The sequence below is a fragment of the Vombatus ursinus genome, unplaced genomic scaffold, assembly GCF_900497805.2.
Source record: "Vombatus ursinus unplaced genomic scaffold, bare-nosed wombat genome assembly UNPS02014924.1, whole genome shotgun sequence".
NCBI lineage: Eukaryota > Metazoa > Chordata > Mammalia > Diprotodontia > Vombatidae > Vombatus > Vombatus ursinus.
The window spans coordinates 2,868,876-2,887,445 of NW_020954702.1; the positions used below are offsets into that span (position 1 = coordinate 2,868,876).

Below are 18,570 nucleotides of genomic sequence, written 5' to 3' on the forward strand. Positions count from 1 at the left end.
CACATATTAACTGGGTGAATCTCCTCTTTTCCCTCTATACTATTTCACCTGATGATTTCATCAACTTAATTTATCATTATTTGTGAAGGTGTTTCTTGTGCCGGTCGCACCATGCACTCTCCTCCTATAAGGAGCAGGCTGCAAGGGTCATACTTACCAGTCTTTGGAACCCACCCGGATAAACACAGAGACGAGCCGATCAGGAGGTGCAAACACTCGAACTTTATTCAGAGGCCATCACAGCAAGGCCAAGCAGGAAAGCAAGAGCAAGAGAGCAGGAGCAAGAGAGAGCGAGCTCCGACCCTTACCGCCCCTATATACCTTCCTTGCCCCTCCTCTTCAGCCCGCCTACCAGTGAATGATTGTAGGATCAGATACCGGAAGGGGATGTCTGGGGTTAGCGCTGCACCTAGGGAGAGGACTAGACAAAGGGAGCTCATTTTCTGCCATCCCACTCCCACGTGGCACAGCCCCCTGCCTCGGGAGCGTGAGCTCCGGTTACTTCCTAATATCTTGTCCCTGCCCCATCTTGCCACAACCCCCACGTGGCACGTAGCCAACATCAGGCAATCCCTCACAGTTTCTGGGTATCTAGGTGGTGCAGTGGATAGAGTGCTGAGACTAGACTCAAGAAACCAGAGTTCAAATCTGGCCTCAGATACTTATTAGCTGTGGGACCTTGGGCAAATCATTTAACCTCGATTTAACTCAGTTTCCTCATCTGTTAAATAGAGATAATCATAGCACCTACCTTCCAGGATTGTTGTGAGAATCAAATGAGATAATAATTGTAAAGTGCTTAGTACAGTGTCTGACATATATTTAAGTATGATGATGATGTTGATTCTCAGATCTATTTATCCAACCCTAACCTCTCCCAGGACCTCCAGTCTCACATCTTTAACTGCTTATAATTTAAACTTAACAGGTCCAAAACAGAATTCGTTGCATTTCCTCCCAAACCCTTCTCTCTTTATAACTTTTAAGAAGTCAATCAGTTATGCAAGGTGGAATTATCCTCGATTCTCCATACCCTCTCACTCCCCACATATTCAGTTTGTTGCCAAAGCCTATTGATTCTATGTTCATAAAATCTCTTGTTTGTGCTTCCTTGTCTCCTGACACTACTATCATCCTTGTGCCAGCCCTTATCGCTATGTCTGGGCTATTGCAGTTGGCTTCTAATTTTTCTTTCTGCCTCAAAATCTCTTCCTTTTCTTGTACATTCTCAGCTTAGCTGTTGAATTGATTTTCCTAAAACAGGTCACCCTCTCTCATCCCATTCAATAAACTTCATTGGTTTCCAAGATTAAATATAAAGTCCTTTGGTGGTTAAGGGGCTTCATAACCTCTTCTCTTCCACTCTTCTTATACCTTATTTCTCCCCAGTCCCCACTCATATACTATGTGATCCAGTGACACTGTCCCCTTTACTGTTTTCACACAGGACTTGATATCCCTTGATGCTGGACATGGCTGTCACTCATGCCTAAAATTTTCTTCCTTCTCATCTACTTCCTGACTTCCCTGGCTTAAATTCTGTCTTCTACAAGAAGCCTTTCCTAATTCCCCTTAATTCTAACACCTCTCTTTTGTTGGTTTTTGCCAATTTAATCTGTGTACATCTTGTTTGTGTACATGCGTATATATGTTATGTGTACATAAGTGTTTGCTTGCTACATTCCACGTTTGCTTGTTATTTCTTCCATTAGACTATGAGCTCCTTGAGAGGTGGGATTTTGTTTTGCCTTTCTTTGTATCCTCACCACCTCACACAATGCTTTGAATAGTATTTGCTTGATAAATGCTTGCTGTCTTGATTTGACAGACATATATTGGTAGAAGGAGGTTCTTCATTGGAGATTCACTGATTGATTGAAATCACAGTTCTGAATCACTCCCACCAGTTGCGAAAAAAGTTTCAATAGTCAAAACCAAGCAGAAGATATATTGATTTTTTTTAATTTGGACTAATGTTTTCTCTTTTATTGTTTCTTACAGGCAAACAGGTGATCTATATGTCTTCCATCTTTGAAAATGATCAGCAAGTTAACCAAGGGTGGATTTTCTTTACATTATGTATCATCAGAATAATTCACAGGTTCTTTCATTTTTATTAAATAGTAAATTCATTTGTCTTTTTTACTCTTTACAGTTCTGTGCAGGCTACAGTAACTTTTTTTCTGGTTTCTCACTGTAAACACAATGTACCTGAATTTAAGTGTTGCTGATTTGTTAGAAATGAATGCCAAATATTTCTTGGAGTGTGGAGACTTGTGAATCAAACCAGAATGTTTCATTAGCTTATGGTTTATGTTCATAATTGAGAAAGTCATTGATTGTTGCACAGTAATGTTTTCTAATAATCTAGGTTTTGTATAACACACAACAGTGTGTATTGAACTAAAGATGGTGATTAGAACCACTCAGCTGCTAATTGACTTGAAATGAAACACGATTCAAGGGAGGACAGGTAAGCCTTCCTGGGTGAGAATAACGTGATAGTACCCCAGCAGTACATTCACATGAAGCCTGATAGCTTTCTCAGAGGTATTTGTTAATTTGTATTTTTCTTTTTTAATAGCATTGTGCAGTGGCTAGAAGTGAATGATTGACTTAACCAAGGCACCTGGGGGAAAATCAGGGATGTGCTATTTAAATTATAGTGTTTTTATGTAGCTTTCTATATATACCTCTGTTTTTATATGATTTGAGTTTTGAAGCCTTAAACTATTACATCAATATTTGGCTATTTGGAGATACTATGTTCATCAAATCTGAGAACTGAATATCTGAAATACTCTAGATTTGAGTGATTTATGTTGATAGAGTATGTGCCATCAGGATCTTCTAGAGTTTTCCAAATAAATGGTGCTGCTATAGATTGGCAAAGATGATAAAAATAAAAATGATGATTATTGGAGGGGACACAGGAGAACAGTTATGCTGAAACAATATTGATGTAGCTGTGAACCTTTATAGATATTCTAGAAGGTAATTTAGAATTACGTCACCAAAATCTCTAAAGTATACATATAGTTGTCCTAGCAATACCACTGCTGGCTAGGCTTATACACCAAAGAGGGAAAGGATCTATATGTACAAAGGAGTTTATAGCAGTACTTTTTTTTTTAATAACGATGAGCTGAAAACTAGTGGTAACCATCAGATGGGTAATGATTAACAAACTATGGTAATAAAATTATATAGTAGAATATTATTGTGATATAATAGATGAGAAAACTGATTCAGGAAAAAAAATAGGGATACTCACTTTTGTGAACTGATACAGAGTAAGATGAGCAGGACCAGGAGAATGATTTATACAGAGACTAAAAACTGAGAAGAAAAGCTACTCTGAAAGACCGGTTAATGTGCTGATCAGCCATGATCCCAGAAGACTGATGAAGAAACTTGCTTCCATAGCGCTGATGAGCTAGAGGTGAAGAATGAGACATACATTTTCAGACATGGCCAATATGTGTATTTTTCTTGACTATGTTCATTAGTTGAAAGGAAATTCCAAAAAGAATTGGCATGGGGGATGATAGTGATACAAAAGAAAATTAATGATAGGAGCATTGATGAAGTATTTTTGAAGTGGAAGGTCCCAGAGAAACGTAAGCAAGCAGGATAGTTTTGGTATGAACATGCAGAATGTGTTTTATATCTAAAAAACAAGCTGTTTTTAGTGGAGATTCATGGTTTCATGTATAGTCCATTTTTTTTTCTGTTCTTCTTTGTATATGGATACCTTCATTTCCTGATGTTTGCCAAGTTCAGAATAACAAATGTATATGTATATATACATATATATTAATATTAGTATTATAAATGGTGCTGAATTTGTGAAAGAGGAGAGTTAATTGTTTTAAACCAAATTCATACAGTTAAATGAAGTCTAAATGACTTTACTGTATATAAACTTCCTCATCCTTTGACCACTTTCTTCCTGGATACCCCTATTCCAAGAACTTTGAATGACACTATCGTACAACATGGAATAAAAAATCATGAATATTATGTTCATCTCATGTTGATATTTCCTCTGCCTTTGGTGTTACTCTCAACAGATATTCCTTAGGAATTTCCAAACAGCATCCGGTATCACACGATATCAGCCAATTGAGCCCAGTTTCTAAAAGATATCTATCTGTAACACAATTTTTTTTTTCTGATGCTAAGTTTTATTTATTTGTAACCAATAGTTGTATCCTACATTTTATATAATTTTAAACAGCTGTAAAATTAAATTGCATATTATCTTGCAAATAAATACTACTTTTTCCATCCTAATTATCTATGTGGTCTTTATGAAGCAACTAATGTATTACTTGACATTTACATAAATATCACCACCTTTGTTAAATGCGTACTTTGTGATTGAATCAGGAAGAGAAGAGAAATGTAGAGTATTTGACTAGCAGTATCCATAACCACTCATCTAGGTCTAGGTCAATGTTATTTTTTTTCCCCAACTGTGTTAAAATTATTATGGAAAAACCTCCAATGTGATGATGGAAAAAGTTTTTAAACATATAATCTTAATTAGATCTTGAGAGTAATAAAAAGTACAAATACTAACTTTAAAAATAGTACAAAACTCATTCAGTAAATGAAAGAAGACCAATGAATCAACAAAAATTTGGTTTTCTTTAAAATTCCAAATTTTAGGAAGGAGGAGCAATTACACCCAAATAGTAGAACTGAGCCCAAACTCAGGACCTTTGACCAGTACCCTATCCTAACCAGAGGAACCATTACTTCGCTCCCCCTTCTACTCCCTTATAAGTCTGTCACCTCTACCATTTCCCCAAGAAGAGGAGGAAGAGCGGTACTTAAAGGCCAGGCTGAACACAACCTAAGATCTCATCCATAACCATCTGTAATAGCTTTGTAGACTGGATTTCATTATTCATTAGACACTAATTACTCCCATGCCTTCTCTTGTTTTTTTCTCTCTTCCTGTACTAATAAATAATTTTTCATTTAAGAGAAAACTATCCCTAGCCCCCACCTCCTGATCTCTCATTTACATCCTCAACTCTACTCAATCCATATCCCAATCCAACCTTGTCTACTCTTTTCACTGTGTCTTTGGAATTCCCATTTCATACTGAACAAATTCCCTTTCATCCCAGATGACTTTCTCTCATACTTCTTCCGTCTCACTGAGACTTAGCTCATCCCTGATGAGTCTGCATTCCCAGCTATCCTCTCTAGCACTGGCTGTACCATCTTTCAGTTTCCCTACACACATTCTCTCTGTCTGTCTCTCCCTCTCCATCCCTCCCTTCCCCCGCCCAATATCACTTCAAAAATTCCACTTATATCTAAGTCGCTTAGTGGACTTTCTTCATTTGCAGTCCAGTCAAAATTTCCACCCAATCTGTGGAGTTGTTTTCAGTCATGTCCAACTCTTAGTGACCCCATTTGGGGTCTTCTTGGCCAAGATACTGGAATAGATTGCCATTTTCATTTCCAGTTCGTTTTACCGATGGCAAAACTGAGGCAATCAGAATTAAGTCATTTGCCTAGGGTCACACAGCTAGTAACTGAGGCCAAATTTGAACTCATAAAGATGGCTTTTTGACTCCAGGCCCAGCACTCTATTCATTGTACCACTGTAATCAACCTCCAAATCATTCCTGCTTCTTTCTCAAGGAGTTCACCTAGCTCACCATCATTCTCTTGTCCTCAACCATAGTCTTTATACTTGGAAAATTTAATATTGGCATAAATGTTTCCTTAATTTGAGATTTTGACATTCCCCTATCTAAAAATAATCACCTATCATTCATTTTCCCCCTGTACCTACCAAATCCTAGACCTATATTTCACTCTCATTAAAATATCTGATTTCTACATCCTTCAGTACTTTCTCAGGATATTACCCTTCCTCTAATTTCACTTTTTCCATCTTCAATCTCTGTACACTTGTCTTATGGCCACTTTTTGCCAAACCCCAACACTGAATCAATCCCATAATCTTCCTACTGATCCCTTTTTGCAGCAAGGCAATGCTTTTATTATTTTATAACTGATTCCCCTTTTCCCTAGAAAACCTTCAAATTCAAAACTTCTAAATATGAAAATAGAAATTCTGAAAATCAAAGAGAATGAAATTGAAAACAAAAAAAAATTAAGTAAATAAATAAAAGTAGGAAATGGTTTAAAAATCTATTAGCTAACTTGATTTTCTCAAACAGAAAAAAACTCAGTTTTCAGTATCAAAAATAGAAAATGTGAAGCAACCAAAGAAGAAAGATGATGAATTATTAGAAGACGTTTTGTCCAACCATATACCCGTTTGACAATCTAAATGAAATGCATGAATATTTTCAAAAACATTAACTGCCCAGATTAACAGATTAAGAAATAGAGAACTTAACTATCATAGCAAAAGAAAGTATGCAATAAGTAAACTAACTCACAAAGGAAAATACCCAGGACCACATAAATTTACAAGCAAATTCTACCAAGCATTTAAGGAACAATTCAATTCCACTATAAAGTACATAAACAGTTTGAAAAAACAGGAAAAGATTGAAGTCCTACAACATTCCCTTTTATGACACAAATATGGCCTTGGTACTTAAACTAGGAAAAATCAAAATAGAGAAAACTAGTTCAGTTTTCCTAATGAATATTGGTGCAAAAATTTTAAAGCAAAATATTAGGAAGGAGACTTATAGCAACATGTTACAAAGATTTTATGTTATTACCAGGCTGCTTTTATACCATGAATGTAAACAACTGATTATAACAAAAACAAAAATATATAATTAGATAAAGAGTTGCAGAAAAACTTTTGACAAGATATAACACCCATTCATAGAATCCACTGGAATGTATAGGAATAAATGGAACTTTCCTCAAACTGATAAAACTGGTCTATCTAAAACCAACAGCCAACATAATTGGGAAAAGTTACAGGTCTTTCCAGTAAGATCCAGAATAAAGTAATGACATCATCACCATTACTATTCAATATATTCAATATAATGGTCAAAATGGTAGAAATAACAAGACAAAAAATAAATTGAAAGAACAAGCACAGATAAAGAGGAAATGAAATTGTGACTATTTTCAGATAATGTAATGGTATTCTTAGAAAACACTAGAGTCAACTAAAAAGCTAATTGGGATAATTTACAATTTACAGTTGCAGCATATAAAATAAGCCCATAGCAATCATCATTTCTGTATATTACCAGCAGAAAGAGATAAAGAAATGCCATTTGAAATATCTTCAGAATATATGAAATACTTGGGATCTACCTGCCAAGTTACTCACAGGAACAAAAATACAAAACATTATTTACACAAATAAAGACATTCAAATAATTGGAGAAATATTGTCTCTATATTTGAGAAATGAAGCCTTTATCAGATAATATAAAAATTGTTTCTCAGTTTTCTGCTTTCCTTCTAATCTTTATTGCAATAGTTTTATTTGTGCAAAACCTTTTAAATTTAATATAATCACATTTGTCCATTTTACATCTTGTAATGATCACTGTATCTTGTTTGGGTGTAAATTCCTCCCTTTCCTATAGATCTGACAGATAAACTATTCCTTACTTTCCTAAGTTGCTTATGGTATCATCCTTTAAGAGAAATATTGATTGTCCATTTATAAGTTGAGCTAACTATTAAAAATGACAATATTGTTGAAATTACTTATTCAGTACAGTACCAATCAATGTACAAAATTGTTGCTTTATAGAGCTAGAAAAATAATAATTCATCTGAAGGAATAAAAGGACAAGAATATCAAGAGAATTGATTTTTTTTTGAAGTGGGAAGTAATGGCACCTCATAGTGCCAGATTTTAAATTATACTACAAAGACATAATCATCAAAACAATTTGTTACTGGGTAGGAAATAGAGAAATTAATTAGGGCAATATATTAGGTATGCGCAATATATAGATGCAAACAAATACAATAGCCTAGTGTTTGATAAACCCAAAGAGCCCAGCTACTAGGGCAAGAACTCACTACTCAACAAAAACTTGGGAAAATAGGAATGCGGTCTGGCAGAAACTAAGTGTAGACCATCACTAATATTAAATAAGCTCCAAATGGGTACATGATTTGGGCATAAGAGGTGACATAACAAATTAGAGGAGCAAGGAAGAAATTACCTGTCAGATCTATGGATAGGGAAAGAATTCATGACCAAACAAGAAATTGAGAGGTTCACAACAGGTAAAATGAACAATTTTTTTTTGCCCAAATAAATGTAGCTAAAATAAAAAAATCAGGAAATAGGGAACAAAATTTTTGCAAGTTTCTCATGAAGATTTCTAAGAGAACTAATTTAAATGTATAAGGATAAGTTTTCAACTGTATCTGACCTTTCATAATCCCATTTGGGATTTTCTTGGCAAAGATACTGGAGTGGTTTGCTATTTCCTTCTCCAAGTTACTTTACAGATGAGGAAACTGACACACACAGGGTTCAGTGACTTACCCAATGTTGAAAATGTGACTGGGGATGTTGCTTCTGCATACTACTCAATCAGGGGGTGGATGCCTATGTGACAACATTGGAGTCAGTTTAAAATGGGAGGGAATGTGAGAAATAGCTAGTTTGTACTTCCACAAAAATGCAATCTAGGGGCTAGGTGGAAGTTGAACAAAGGAAGCCATAAAGTAGAATTGGTGGGTAAATAGACTAACCAGCGAAAACCTGTTCTGAGGTTAGGTATAGATTAACATATCCGCATCCCAAGCTAAAGGGGTGTGGGCATACTCAAATGAAGGCAAAAAATAAAAAGGGCCAGCCAAATTGTGGGGAGTGGGAGTTGTAAACAGGGGTGGAGACTCATGTGGGGAAATTAGGTGCTTCAGAGAGGCTGTAACTTCTATAGTACCTAGCCAATGGGAAAACAGGGGAGGGAAATTTGAATCAGGAATAGGGAATAAAAAAGGTGTGTATCTGTTCGACATGTGTACTTTCACATGTGGGATGCCCAGGTCTTCCCAGGCCGTTAATAAAACTTCTTCCTGGCTCAACAATGGCTTTGTAGAATTTGTGGTAAAGCTAACACCCAGGGTCACACAGCTAGTAAGTGTCTCATACTAGATTTGGATTCAGATCTTCCTGACTCCAGGACCAGCACTCCATCCACTGTACCACCTAGCTGCCCTTATAAGAATATAAGAGTAATTCCCTAATTAATAAAGAAAGTTTATGAATAGGTAGTATTCAGAGAAAGAAATTTGAGCTATCAATAGACATGTAAAAATGCTCTAAATCACTATTAATTAGAGAAATGCAAATTAAAAACAACTTTGAAGCACCACATAATCCCCATCATATTGTCAAAGTTGATCAAAAAAAAAAAAAGAAATTGACTCCTACTGGAGGAACTGTGGGAAAACTGTACATTAATGCATTGTTGTACGTTAATGCCAGTATATAGCTTTATTATGCCGGCAGTTCAGTTTCTACAAGATGGTCAACACTAACCAGAGAATGCTAAAGTTCATGTTTTCTTTACCCTCCCTGCCATCTTTCTCTAGCACTCACTGAGCTAATTGCTGCATGTGAGTGGAAGAGTGATCCCTATCCCACTGAGAAGACATCGAGCACATGAAGGCTGGAGGTCTCTTCCTACTGAATACCATCATGTGGTGTCTGGATATCTGATCACCCCATCCTCCATATTTTCAGTTCCCTTGTCTGAAGTCCACCATGATGTGAGTCACTGGGGCTATCTCGTTTTATCTTAATTACTAACTGTGCCAAATATTAAGGGTAGGCATTCTGCACTGTCAAATTTTTATTTTAGATTTGATTTAGTGGAAAAATGTCATTGAAGAGGTAACAAAAGGAGATTTACTTAGCCCTAACATAGAAATGATAGGCAACAAGGAAACAATGGCCATTAGCTTCTATCCACATACTTGCCCTTGGTCTCCATATGTTAATGTGTCTGTGTCCAGAAGATCAGGGTGTGCTGCTGCATGTGGTCTTCAAAAATTCACCAAGTCACAGGGGTAGTAAATCCACATGAGTGGTACTAAAAATTATTTCTTATAATATGATGTCTAGGCTTCTTTTTTCATCAAGAGCTCAAATCCAGTGATTCTTAAAATGTTTTTTCTTCAATATGTTTTCTAGGTCAGTTGTTTTTGCTATGAAACCTTTTTTTTTTTTTTGCTTTCAACCTTTTGACTATACATGTATATATTATATATAATATACCTGACTATGTTATATATATGTATATATGTGTGTGTGTTTCTTGTATTCTTATGGCTTCTAATTGGTCCATTCTTTCAGAGATTGTGTTACTTGGTCAGCATTTTGTACTTTGTATGTCCCACTGTTAATTCCTTTCTAATTCTTTCTCCTATCGCTCTTATTTGTTATCCTTTTTTCCCACTAGCCTTCTCATTTCATTGTCAAAAACATTTTTTAAACTCTTTTAAAACTTTTATTTCATGTGTCTTAGAGATTCTAGATGAATTTTTGTCAAAGCCATATTTTTTCTTAGATGCTTTGATTATAGATATTTTGCTCTTCTTTTGGGTTTGTGTCTTGAACACCATAATAGCTTTTTATTGGGAAAATTCTTTTTTTTGTTTTTTATTCTTTTGGCCTACTTCTTGACTTCAGACTTGATGTTAGGGCTCTGTATATTTCTAGAAGGAAGCTGTCTCTTTGTACTTCTGAAGGGAGGCTCTGTTGCTGCTTTCTTGATGTATTGAGTATTTTGTTGTTTCAAAATCTTAAGGAAACCTCAGGCTTGGGACGTACAAGCTTTCAGCACTCCCAAAGTTATCTGGTCCAGGGCAAAGTCTGATTTCTGCCCCTCCTGGTCTGAACTCTGTAAGTTTCTGACTTGGATTTGAATCTGAGCATTAGTAGACTGCTGTTGGACTCATTAACTTTCAGCCAGCTGGGAGGTTCTACTGTTTCAGAGTTATAGAACTTAATTTCCCCTTTGGATTGGAATTCCTACAGGCTTCAGACTAGGCTGGAGGCTGAAACTGACACCCCACTTTGCTCCTGGGGTCTGAACCACACTTCTGCTTGCTTCTGAACTTGCTCTATGCATACTGCCTAGGGCCCAAAATTGCTGGGAAAAGGGAATTGGGCGAGCACATGTCCTCCTATTGGTCTGCCCTGGATGTGTGACCCAGAGCTTGGTAGCGCTCAACACAGTGGCTAGTTTGCACTTTTCCCTGTCATGGTGCCCTGGTATGGGCCTGGAAGTACCCTGATATGGTTTAGGACTCCTTCTTGTCCTGCTTTGCAGCCTCTTTCTTGGCTCTGCACCAATATAAACTCAGTGTCTCACTATGCCATATTGAAGGAATATTTGTTATAATGATTTTTTTAAAATTAGGGATTAGGGTTTCCTGTTTCCTAATTTAAAAAATCATTATAGGAGCAGCTAGGTGGCACAGTGGATAGAGCACTGGCCCTAAAGTCAGGAGGACCTGAGTTCAAATCCGGCCTCAGACCAAACACTTGACACTTACTAGCTGTGTGATCCTGGGCAAGTCATTTAACCCCAATTACCTAGAAAAAAATTTTAAAAAATCATTATAACAAATATTCCTTCAACAAAATAAATTTCCACATTGGCCACATCCATAAACATATGTTTGATTCAGTATGTATTGAGTGCATCACTTCTCTGTCAGTCAGTCAGTTGTATTTTTTTTATCATCACTCCACTGGAATTAAGGCTGGTCATTGCATTGATTAGAGATCTTAAATCTTTCAAAGTTGATTGTTCTTACAATATTGTTATTGTATAACTTATTTTTTATGATTTTTCACTTTGCGTAAGTTCATACAGGCCTTCCTAAGTTTTTTGGAAGCTCTCCCTTTTGTCATTTTTTATGGAACAATAGTATCCATTAGCCAATTATCACTCCTCAAAATAAACTACAAAAAATAATAGGAAAATGATTTGTAAAAAACATTGCAATTCACCAGAGAAAGCAGTTAATAAATAATTTATTGACTTGCCTTAATAATAATTTCTTTTTTCAAAATTTGGAAGCACCACCAAGAGGAAGTTATATTCTATATTCAAGTCTCACTAATAGGAAGAACTAGTTGCTGTGGTAGAAATGATAGAAATGTTGGGGTGAAGTAGCCATTCAGTTCTAGAATTTATGATAGAGAAAAGAAATCCAGGCATGCACACTAGATTTTGGAAAAATAGATTTCTTTTTTTAAAATAATATTTTAACCCAATTACATATTAAAACAATTTTGGACATAATTTTTTTTATTAAATTTAGAGTTCTGAATTCTCTCCCTCCTTTTTTCCCTTCCCATCCCCTGAAGTAAATTGATATAGGTTGTAATGTGCAATCATGCACAACATATTTCCATATTAGTCATGCTGTGAAAGGAGAGAGGTCAAAGAAGAAAAAAAAAACCCAAATCACCATGAAAAAAAATTAAGTGAAAAATAGTATCCTTTGCTCTGTAGTCAGACTCCATTAGTTCTTTCTCTGAAAATGGATAGCATTTTCATCATAAGTTCTTTGGAATTGTCTTGGATCATTATATTGCTGAGAATAGCTCATCTGTTCATAGCTGATCATCTTACAATATTGCTATTACAATATTCTCCTGGTTCTGTCACTTTATTTTGCTTCAGTTCATGTAAGCCTTTCCTGGTTTTTCTGAGGTGTGATGTAACACCTCAGAGTTGTTTTAATTTTCATTTCTCTAATTAGTAGTGATTTAGAGCATTTTATATGACTATATATAGCTTTTATTTCTGTCTGAAAATTGCCTTTCTTATTCTTTGAATATTTATCAATTGGGGAATGACCTATATTTCTATAATTTCTCAGTTCTTTACATATTTGAGAAATTAGGCCCTTATCAGAGATACTTGCTGTAAAAATTTTTCCCCAGCTTTCTGGAGAAAGCTGATTTCAAAGTATTTAGTGGAAAAGCAGGTTGGATTCCATGGACTAAGATGCTATAGGGAAAGTCAGCCTAGGAAGGATTGGACATGTTCAGGAATGAAATTTTGAAGATGCAAGGGAAAAAATTCCCATAAGGAAAAAAATGGGATTTGTCTTAAGTTTTAAATATGTGTGTATATATATATATATATATATATATACATAAATATATACATATGGAACTCTCTAATAACTCAGATTTTTAAAAAAAGAAATATGCAGAAGATAGAAACAAGGCTAAGTAACAGAAAAATGAATAAAAGCACATAACTTAAGTGCCATAAAAATTATGTTGGGAATGAAAAAATTGAGCTGAGGCTAGTGAGGAAAGTTAAGATCAACAAAAATGATTAATATCAGGGTTGATAGCCAGGATAGTATGAGAACACCTATTTCTCCTTGATCATTTAAGTCATCTGGTCTAAGTGAACTACTGTTTTACTATCTTGGCTAGAGATAAGTTGAAGACAGGGGGAAAGAAAATGCAGATATTTTCTTTCTTTATAAAACTATTAAGATTAAATTTGGGAACAAGCCAAAACGAAGGCTCAGGTGACAGCCAAGTGAAGTTGGTTGACCCAGATAAGCATGCCATGACTGGTATTTGTATATATGTGTTCTTAATCCTAACTACTATAACTCTATTACATGTAAAATGTGACATAGAAATGAATGTCATATGTATTTGTATATTTGAGTATATTTAAGTATGCTTAAAATATACTTCCTAGTATAATTGAAAGATAAGACAATGGAAGGAAAAGAAGGAAGTCAGAGTAAACTAATAAGAGACAGAAAAGCCTGTATTTGTGGCCATGGGAGTTGATTACTTCAATACGTTAAGTGATAAATTTGTGAGGAATTGCTAATACTTTGGATGATAGAATAAGGATAAAAAAGATCTAAAATAGTCTTGAATAGTGAACAACAGTTGCCTTCTACCAAGGTAAAACTTTCTCTCTAAAATTTCCATCCATCGATCTTACTTCTTGTCTTTGACGGGGGGGGATAAGCAAAATAAGTTTAACATCTCTTCTTCATGGCAGCCTTTCAAATACTCTATACATATATACAAACACATAGCTATCATGCCCCATCTAAAGCTTGTATTCCAATGGATGGAAGATAACATACAGAAGGGAGCTGAAATGAGCCAGGGTAGGGAGGCAGAGGAAAGTACCTGGCTCAGGTACATGGTAGAGAAATTTCTGTGGAGATGAGTGAGAAGCACATCTTGAAGAAGGATAAAGGTATCTTTGGCCTGGGCCTTCTCCTTAAACTGGAGGCTTTTGGGGGAACCATCCAATCAGAAAGTGGAGAGTAATTCCATTGTCAGAAGTAGTCCAGGGTAGAGTGAGCTTCCACGGTGAAGAGGTGCCATGATAGACCAAGTACTATAGAGATGATGAGTCAGCAGCACAGTCTAGAAATGGATAAAGATTGCATTACCTAGTTGTCTGTAATATATATGGGTGTAGTTTTCTCTTTTTTGTTCTAAGCAAACTGGCACACTATCATCAAACTGTCGTTGTGTACAGTATTGTGGTTGTTGCTAAGAATGGAAAACTGTATGATGTTCTTAAGGAGCTGGCAATCTAGTTAGAGATAAAAGGGATATACTAATGTATAAAAGATAAACTCATAAAAAAGACAAACCACAGTTAAAGTGTGAAATCATAAGTCACACATGTAAGAGTAGTATTCCCCTTGAGACATGTATGATTTAGGGGCCCTCCTTCCGTCCTCCCACTCTGAATGCTTCCTATCAGCCATTATGACATTTTTCAATTGGCTGTCAAGCCAGAAATCCATGGATATGCTAAAGAGCAGCCTTTACCCCTCAAAGTCTCTTCCACCTGCTGGCCTTGAGATGTAAAGACGTCTTTCTGAACTCTGAAGAGTTGATGGGTGGATGCCCTCTCCCCAACTGGGCCACAGGCCCGTGACTTCCTATATAACCTTGTATCTGGTCGCTTCTTGGTTCTGTTTTCTTTTCTTTAGTCTTTGTAAGATCTCCAAAGGAAGCTGGTGTTCCTAGGCACCCGAGCAGCAAGATATTGGCTCCCAGATCAGCTTGCATTTGTACAGATCAGGCTGTACTCAGTAGAGGAGAAATGTAAACTAGCAAATAAACCAGTCTTGCAAAGAAGTTGTTTGCAAATGACCCAATGAGGCTTGAATAAAATTAGCCTCTGAATTGATCGTAATCATAAGATCGTTATTGTTTAGAATGACCTTTTCTGTGTGTGGGAATAAGACTGCTTGTTCTATAACCTGATTCATGTTTGTGCTCTGGGTATCTGTATATGGCACCCATGCCACCTGTTTCCCCCACCCCAAACAGAATTGTTCTTCAGGAATCTGAGATGGGGGTAGAACTAGGATTCTGGGAAACCAGTGCTGTATTCTCTTACTGAGGAATCAGGCAACCACAGAGCAATAAATGAATCCAGGGCAAACCTTGAAGGTAAGCAAACAATATGAATTTGCAAATAATAATGGCTAACATTTATACAGCATTTACTGTGTGCTAAGCACTTTACAATTATTATCTCATCTGGTCCTCACAAACAACCCTGGGAAGCAGGTGTTATTATTTCCTCCATTTTGTAGATGAGGAAACTCAGGCAAACAGAAGTTGAATGACTTGTCCAGGGTCACCAAGCTAATAAGTATCTGAGGCCAGATCTGAACTCAGGTTTTTCTGACTCCAGGTCCTGTACTTTATCCACTGCAACCTACAAATGCCCCCACTGCAAAAATTGGTAACCTTTGTGGCCTTAAGGTAGTGGGACCTGGCTAGCCTCTGGCATAGACTGGCATTATAGGATCATAGACCTAGAGTGAGAAGATTACCTTAGAGGTTATCTAGTCTAATGCTTTCATTTTATGGATGAAAGAACTGAGGCCCAGGGAAACTATGCAACTTGTCTCAAATCAGCTAGGTAAACATCAGACCTAGGTCCTCTAGAGCTAATATTCTCCTCTCTACCACACTTTCTCCTTAAACAGCTAAATGAATTTCACAAATAGTAAGTACAGGGGTGCAGAGTTGGGAGGTATTAAGATACCTTATAGAGCTGGAATTTTATCATTCTTTGGCATCACTTCAGAAAGCAATACTTTAACATACCTATAATATCATTGAGAAATTTCTGTCTTAATATGTATTGCTGGAAGGATCTAAAATTACAAATAAAAATATCATATTAATAATAATTATAAGAGAAATAATAATAACACTATCCCTACTCACCTCAGAAATATAAAAGCTTTTTGATCTGTTTTTAGAATGGTGTTTTATTCAATTTAATAAAGCAAACATTTGCCAAATTCAGCCATTGTACTGGGTATACAAAGGTAAAAATGAAATAGTCCTTACCCTCAAGAAGCTTACATTCTGACATTTTTTTTGGAAAAGAAAAGTAAAGCCTTTGAGATAATCATTTCCTTAAATAGGTAACTATGCAAGTTTATTTATTAGGAAGATTCGATTTTAGCTTGTATCATGGGGTATACATCCTTCTATCTGTATTTCAGCTGGCCAACCCTCGTATCTGTTTCTCCTGCCATCAGAATGGTTGATCTGTTTAAAAAGAAAATGTACACATTTATTTATTTATTCAACAAACATTTATTGAGCACTTATTCAGTGAAGAGCAGTATTCATAATTTCTTAGGAGGAGATCTGCTGCAGCCTAAATATTGGCAACTGAGTTATCATCAGTCTGTTGTTGAAAATAATCAGGTTATAGTTGAATTCAATTAAAGGAACATTTCTTGATTACATATCCTGTGTAAGGAGCTGGGCTATGCCCTCTGGAGGACACAAAGATGGATATACTAAGTTGGAAAACTAAGTTCTAGTCCTGGTTCTGTTGCTGACTACCATTATAACCTTGGTTAAATGACTTGATATTTTTGGCCCTTGACTTTCTTTTCTGTAAAATAAATGGGTTGTACTATATGATTTTTAATGTCCCTTATAGACTATAACATTCTGTGATGCTACTTTAATAGAACAGGCATAGTGCTATGAAAATCTATAATGTTGAGAGAAAAATACTGAAGAATATTGAGCAGTCGAATCTGGCTAATGAGTGCAGTTATGTGAAATAAGGTACGTTGGAAACATGGGATGTCAGGCTATTTGAAAGGCATGGAATGATGTATATTCCAAATATTCCTATATATCATGAAGATTATTTTGGCAACAGTATGAAATATGACTTGAAGTAGCAAGACACTGGATGCTCAGTCTGGGGCCCTGGTTATTACTAATGAGGAATTGAACTAGGGAGGTGAGAGGAGGAGAAGAAAAGAGGGGAAAGAGAGGAGAGATCTTTTGGAGTTAGAATTAATAAGACTTGGCAACTAAGTGGATGTGAGGGTAGATACACAGATGAGAGGGAAGAAACAAGGATAATTTTGAAGTTATAAGCCTGGGTAACTGAGAAAATGGTAGTGCCCTAAATAAAGATATTGAAGTTAAGTTGAGTTTTGAAGATGAGTTTTCTTTGGATATGCTAAATCTGAAGTATTGGTGGGATAGTTAAAAGAAAAAATGGCTAGATGTGTTAACCAATTGCCCTGTAACACACTCCTATGACTCCTTTGAACAAAGGCATTCCTTTCCGCTACATAAATTGTCTTCCTATACTGGAATGTATGGTCTTCAAGGCTTGCTTTTCATCCCCAGTACTTAGTACAATAAATTCTTTTCATTCATTCATTAAAGGTGCAGGAGAAGAGCCCAGAACAGAACCTTGTGGTGTATCCACAGTTGTGAACATAATGTGGTTAATGATCCAGCAAAAGGACCCTAAGAGGAAGCAGTCAGAAAGGTAGGAGGAGAACCAAGAAGGATGAGGTTCAAGAAAACATCTCATTGGGCAGTGAAACAATCACTGGCAATGTGGGAGAGGGCAGTTTCAGTTGAGTGATGAGATTAAAACCCAGATTACAAAGAACTGAAGGATGAATAAGAAGAGAAAAAGTGGAGGCAACAAGTTTAGACAGCTTGTTCTAGGAATTTGGCTGAGAAAAGAAGGCAAGATATGTTAGTGAAAATAAGATCTAGTGAGACATTTTTTTTCCATAGGAAGATTTGGGCATGTTTTTAGGCAAAAGGGAAGGAGCCAGTAGATAGAGACTGAAGATCTGAAAAAGAGGGGATAACAATAGGGGCAATCTGGAAAAGATAGGGAGTATGATGGGATCAAGAATACATATAGAAGGTTGGCCTGGAGCAGCGGTGTCAAACTCAAATGGAAGCAGAGGGATCCTTGTGGGACATACATTGATTTCATTTAAAAATGTAGTGTTACCTGTTTTAATGTTTTTAAAATTAATTTTGTTAAATATTTCCCATTTACATTTGAATCTGATTCAGGCCACATTTGACACCTGTGGCTTAGTGTAGGGGGGCTATATCATCATTAGAAGCTGGAGTAAAGGAAGAGATGGTGTGGATTGTGAGATGCCAAGAAGAGGAGAAGAGGGAGCTCTGGTCATATGTCTTAGAGTGGTTTTTTTCTCTCTCTATACTCTCTCACTCTCATTAGTTCTCATGGATTCAATTATCATCTTTATGCAGATGACTCCACAATCTCT

General features: G+C 36.2%; 2 protein-coding genes across 6 annotated transcripts in view; one reads left to right on the forward strand and one right to left on the reverse strand.

The window, feature by feature from the left end:
• The window catches only part of TMPRSS2 (transmembrane serine protease 2), a 112,090-nt gene extending 102,495 nt beyond the window's left edge, over nucleotides 1-9,595 (forward strand). For 3 of the 4 annotated variants that reach the window (XM_027843625.1, XM_027843626.1, XM_027843627.1), the window contains exon 14: nucleotides 2,002-3,272. In XM_027843625.1, the coding sequence (XP_027699426.1) occupies nucleotides 2,002-2,013 (12 nt within the window). In that variant the 3' untranslated portion in view covers nucleotides 2,014-3,272. Of the gene's footprint in view, nucleotides 1-2,001; nucleotides 3,273-9,534 lie in introns of those variants that run through there. The other variant, XR_003567462.1, reaches the window with a different exon arrangement.
• A 6,686-nt stretch (nucleotides 9,596-16,281) lies between these two features.
• FAM3B (family with sequence similarity 3 member B) overlaps nucleotides 16,282-18,570 on the reverse strand; it is a 57,061-nt gene continuing 54,772 nt past the window's right edge. For both annotated transcript variants that reach the window (XM_027843667.1, XM_027843666.1), the window contains exon 9: nucleotides 16,282-16,543. In XM_027843667.1, coding sequence (XP_027699468.1) covers nucleotides 16,454-16,543 — 90 coding nt within the window. In that variant the 3' untranslated portion in view covers nucleotides 16,282-16,453. The remainder of the gene's footprint in view (nucleotides 16,544-18,570) is intronic.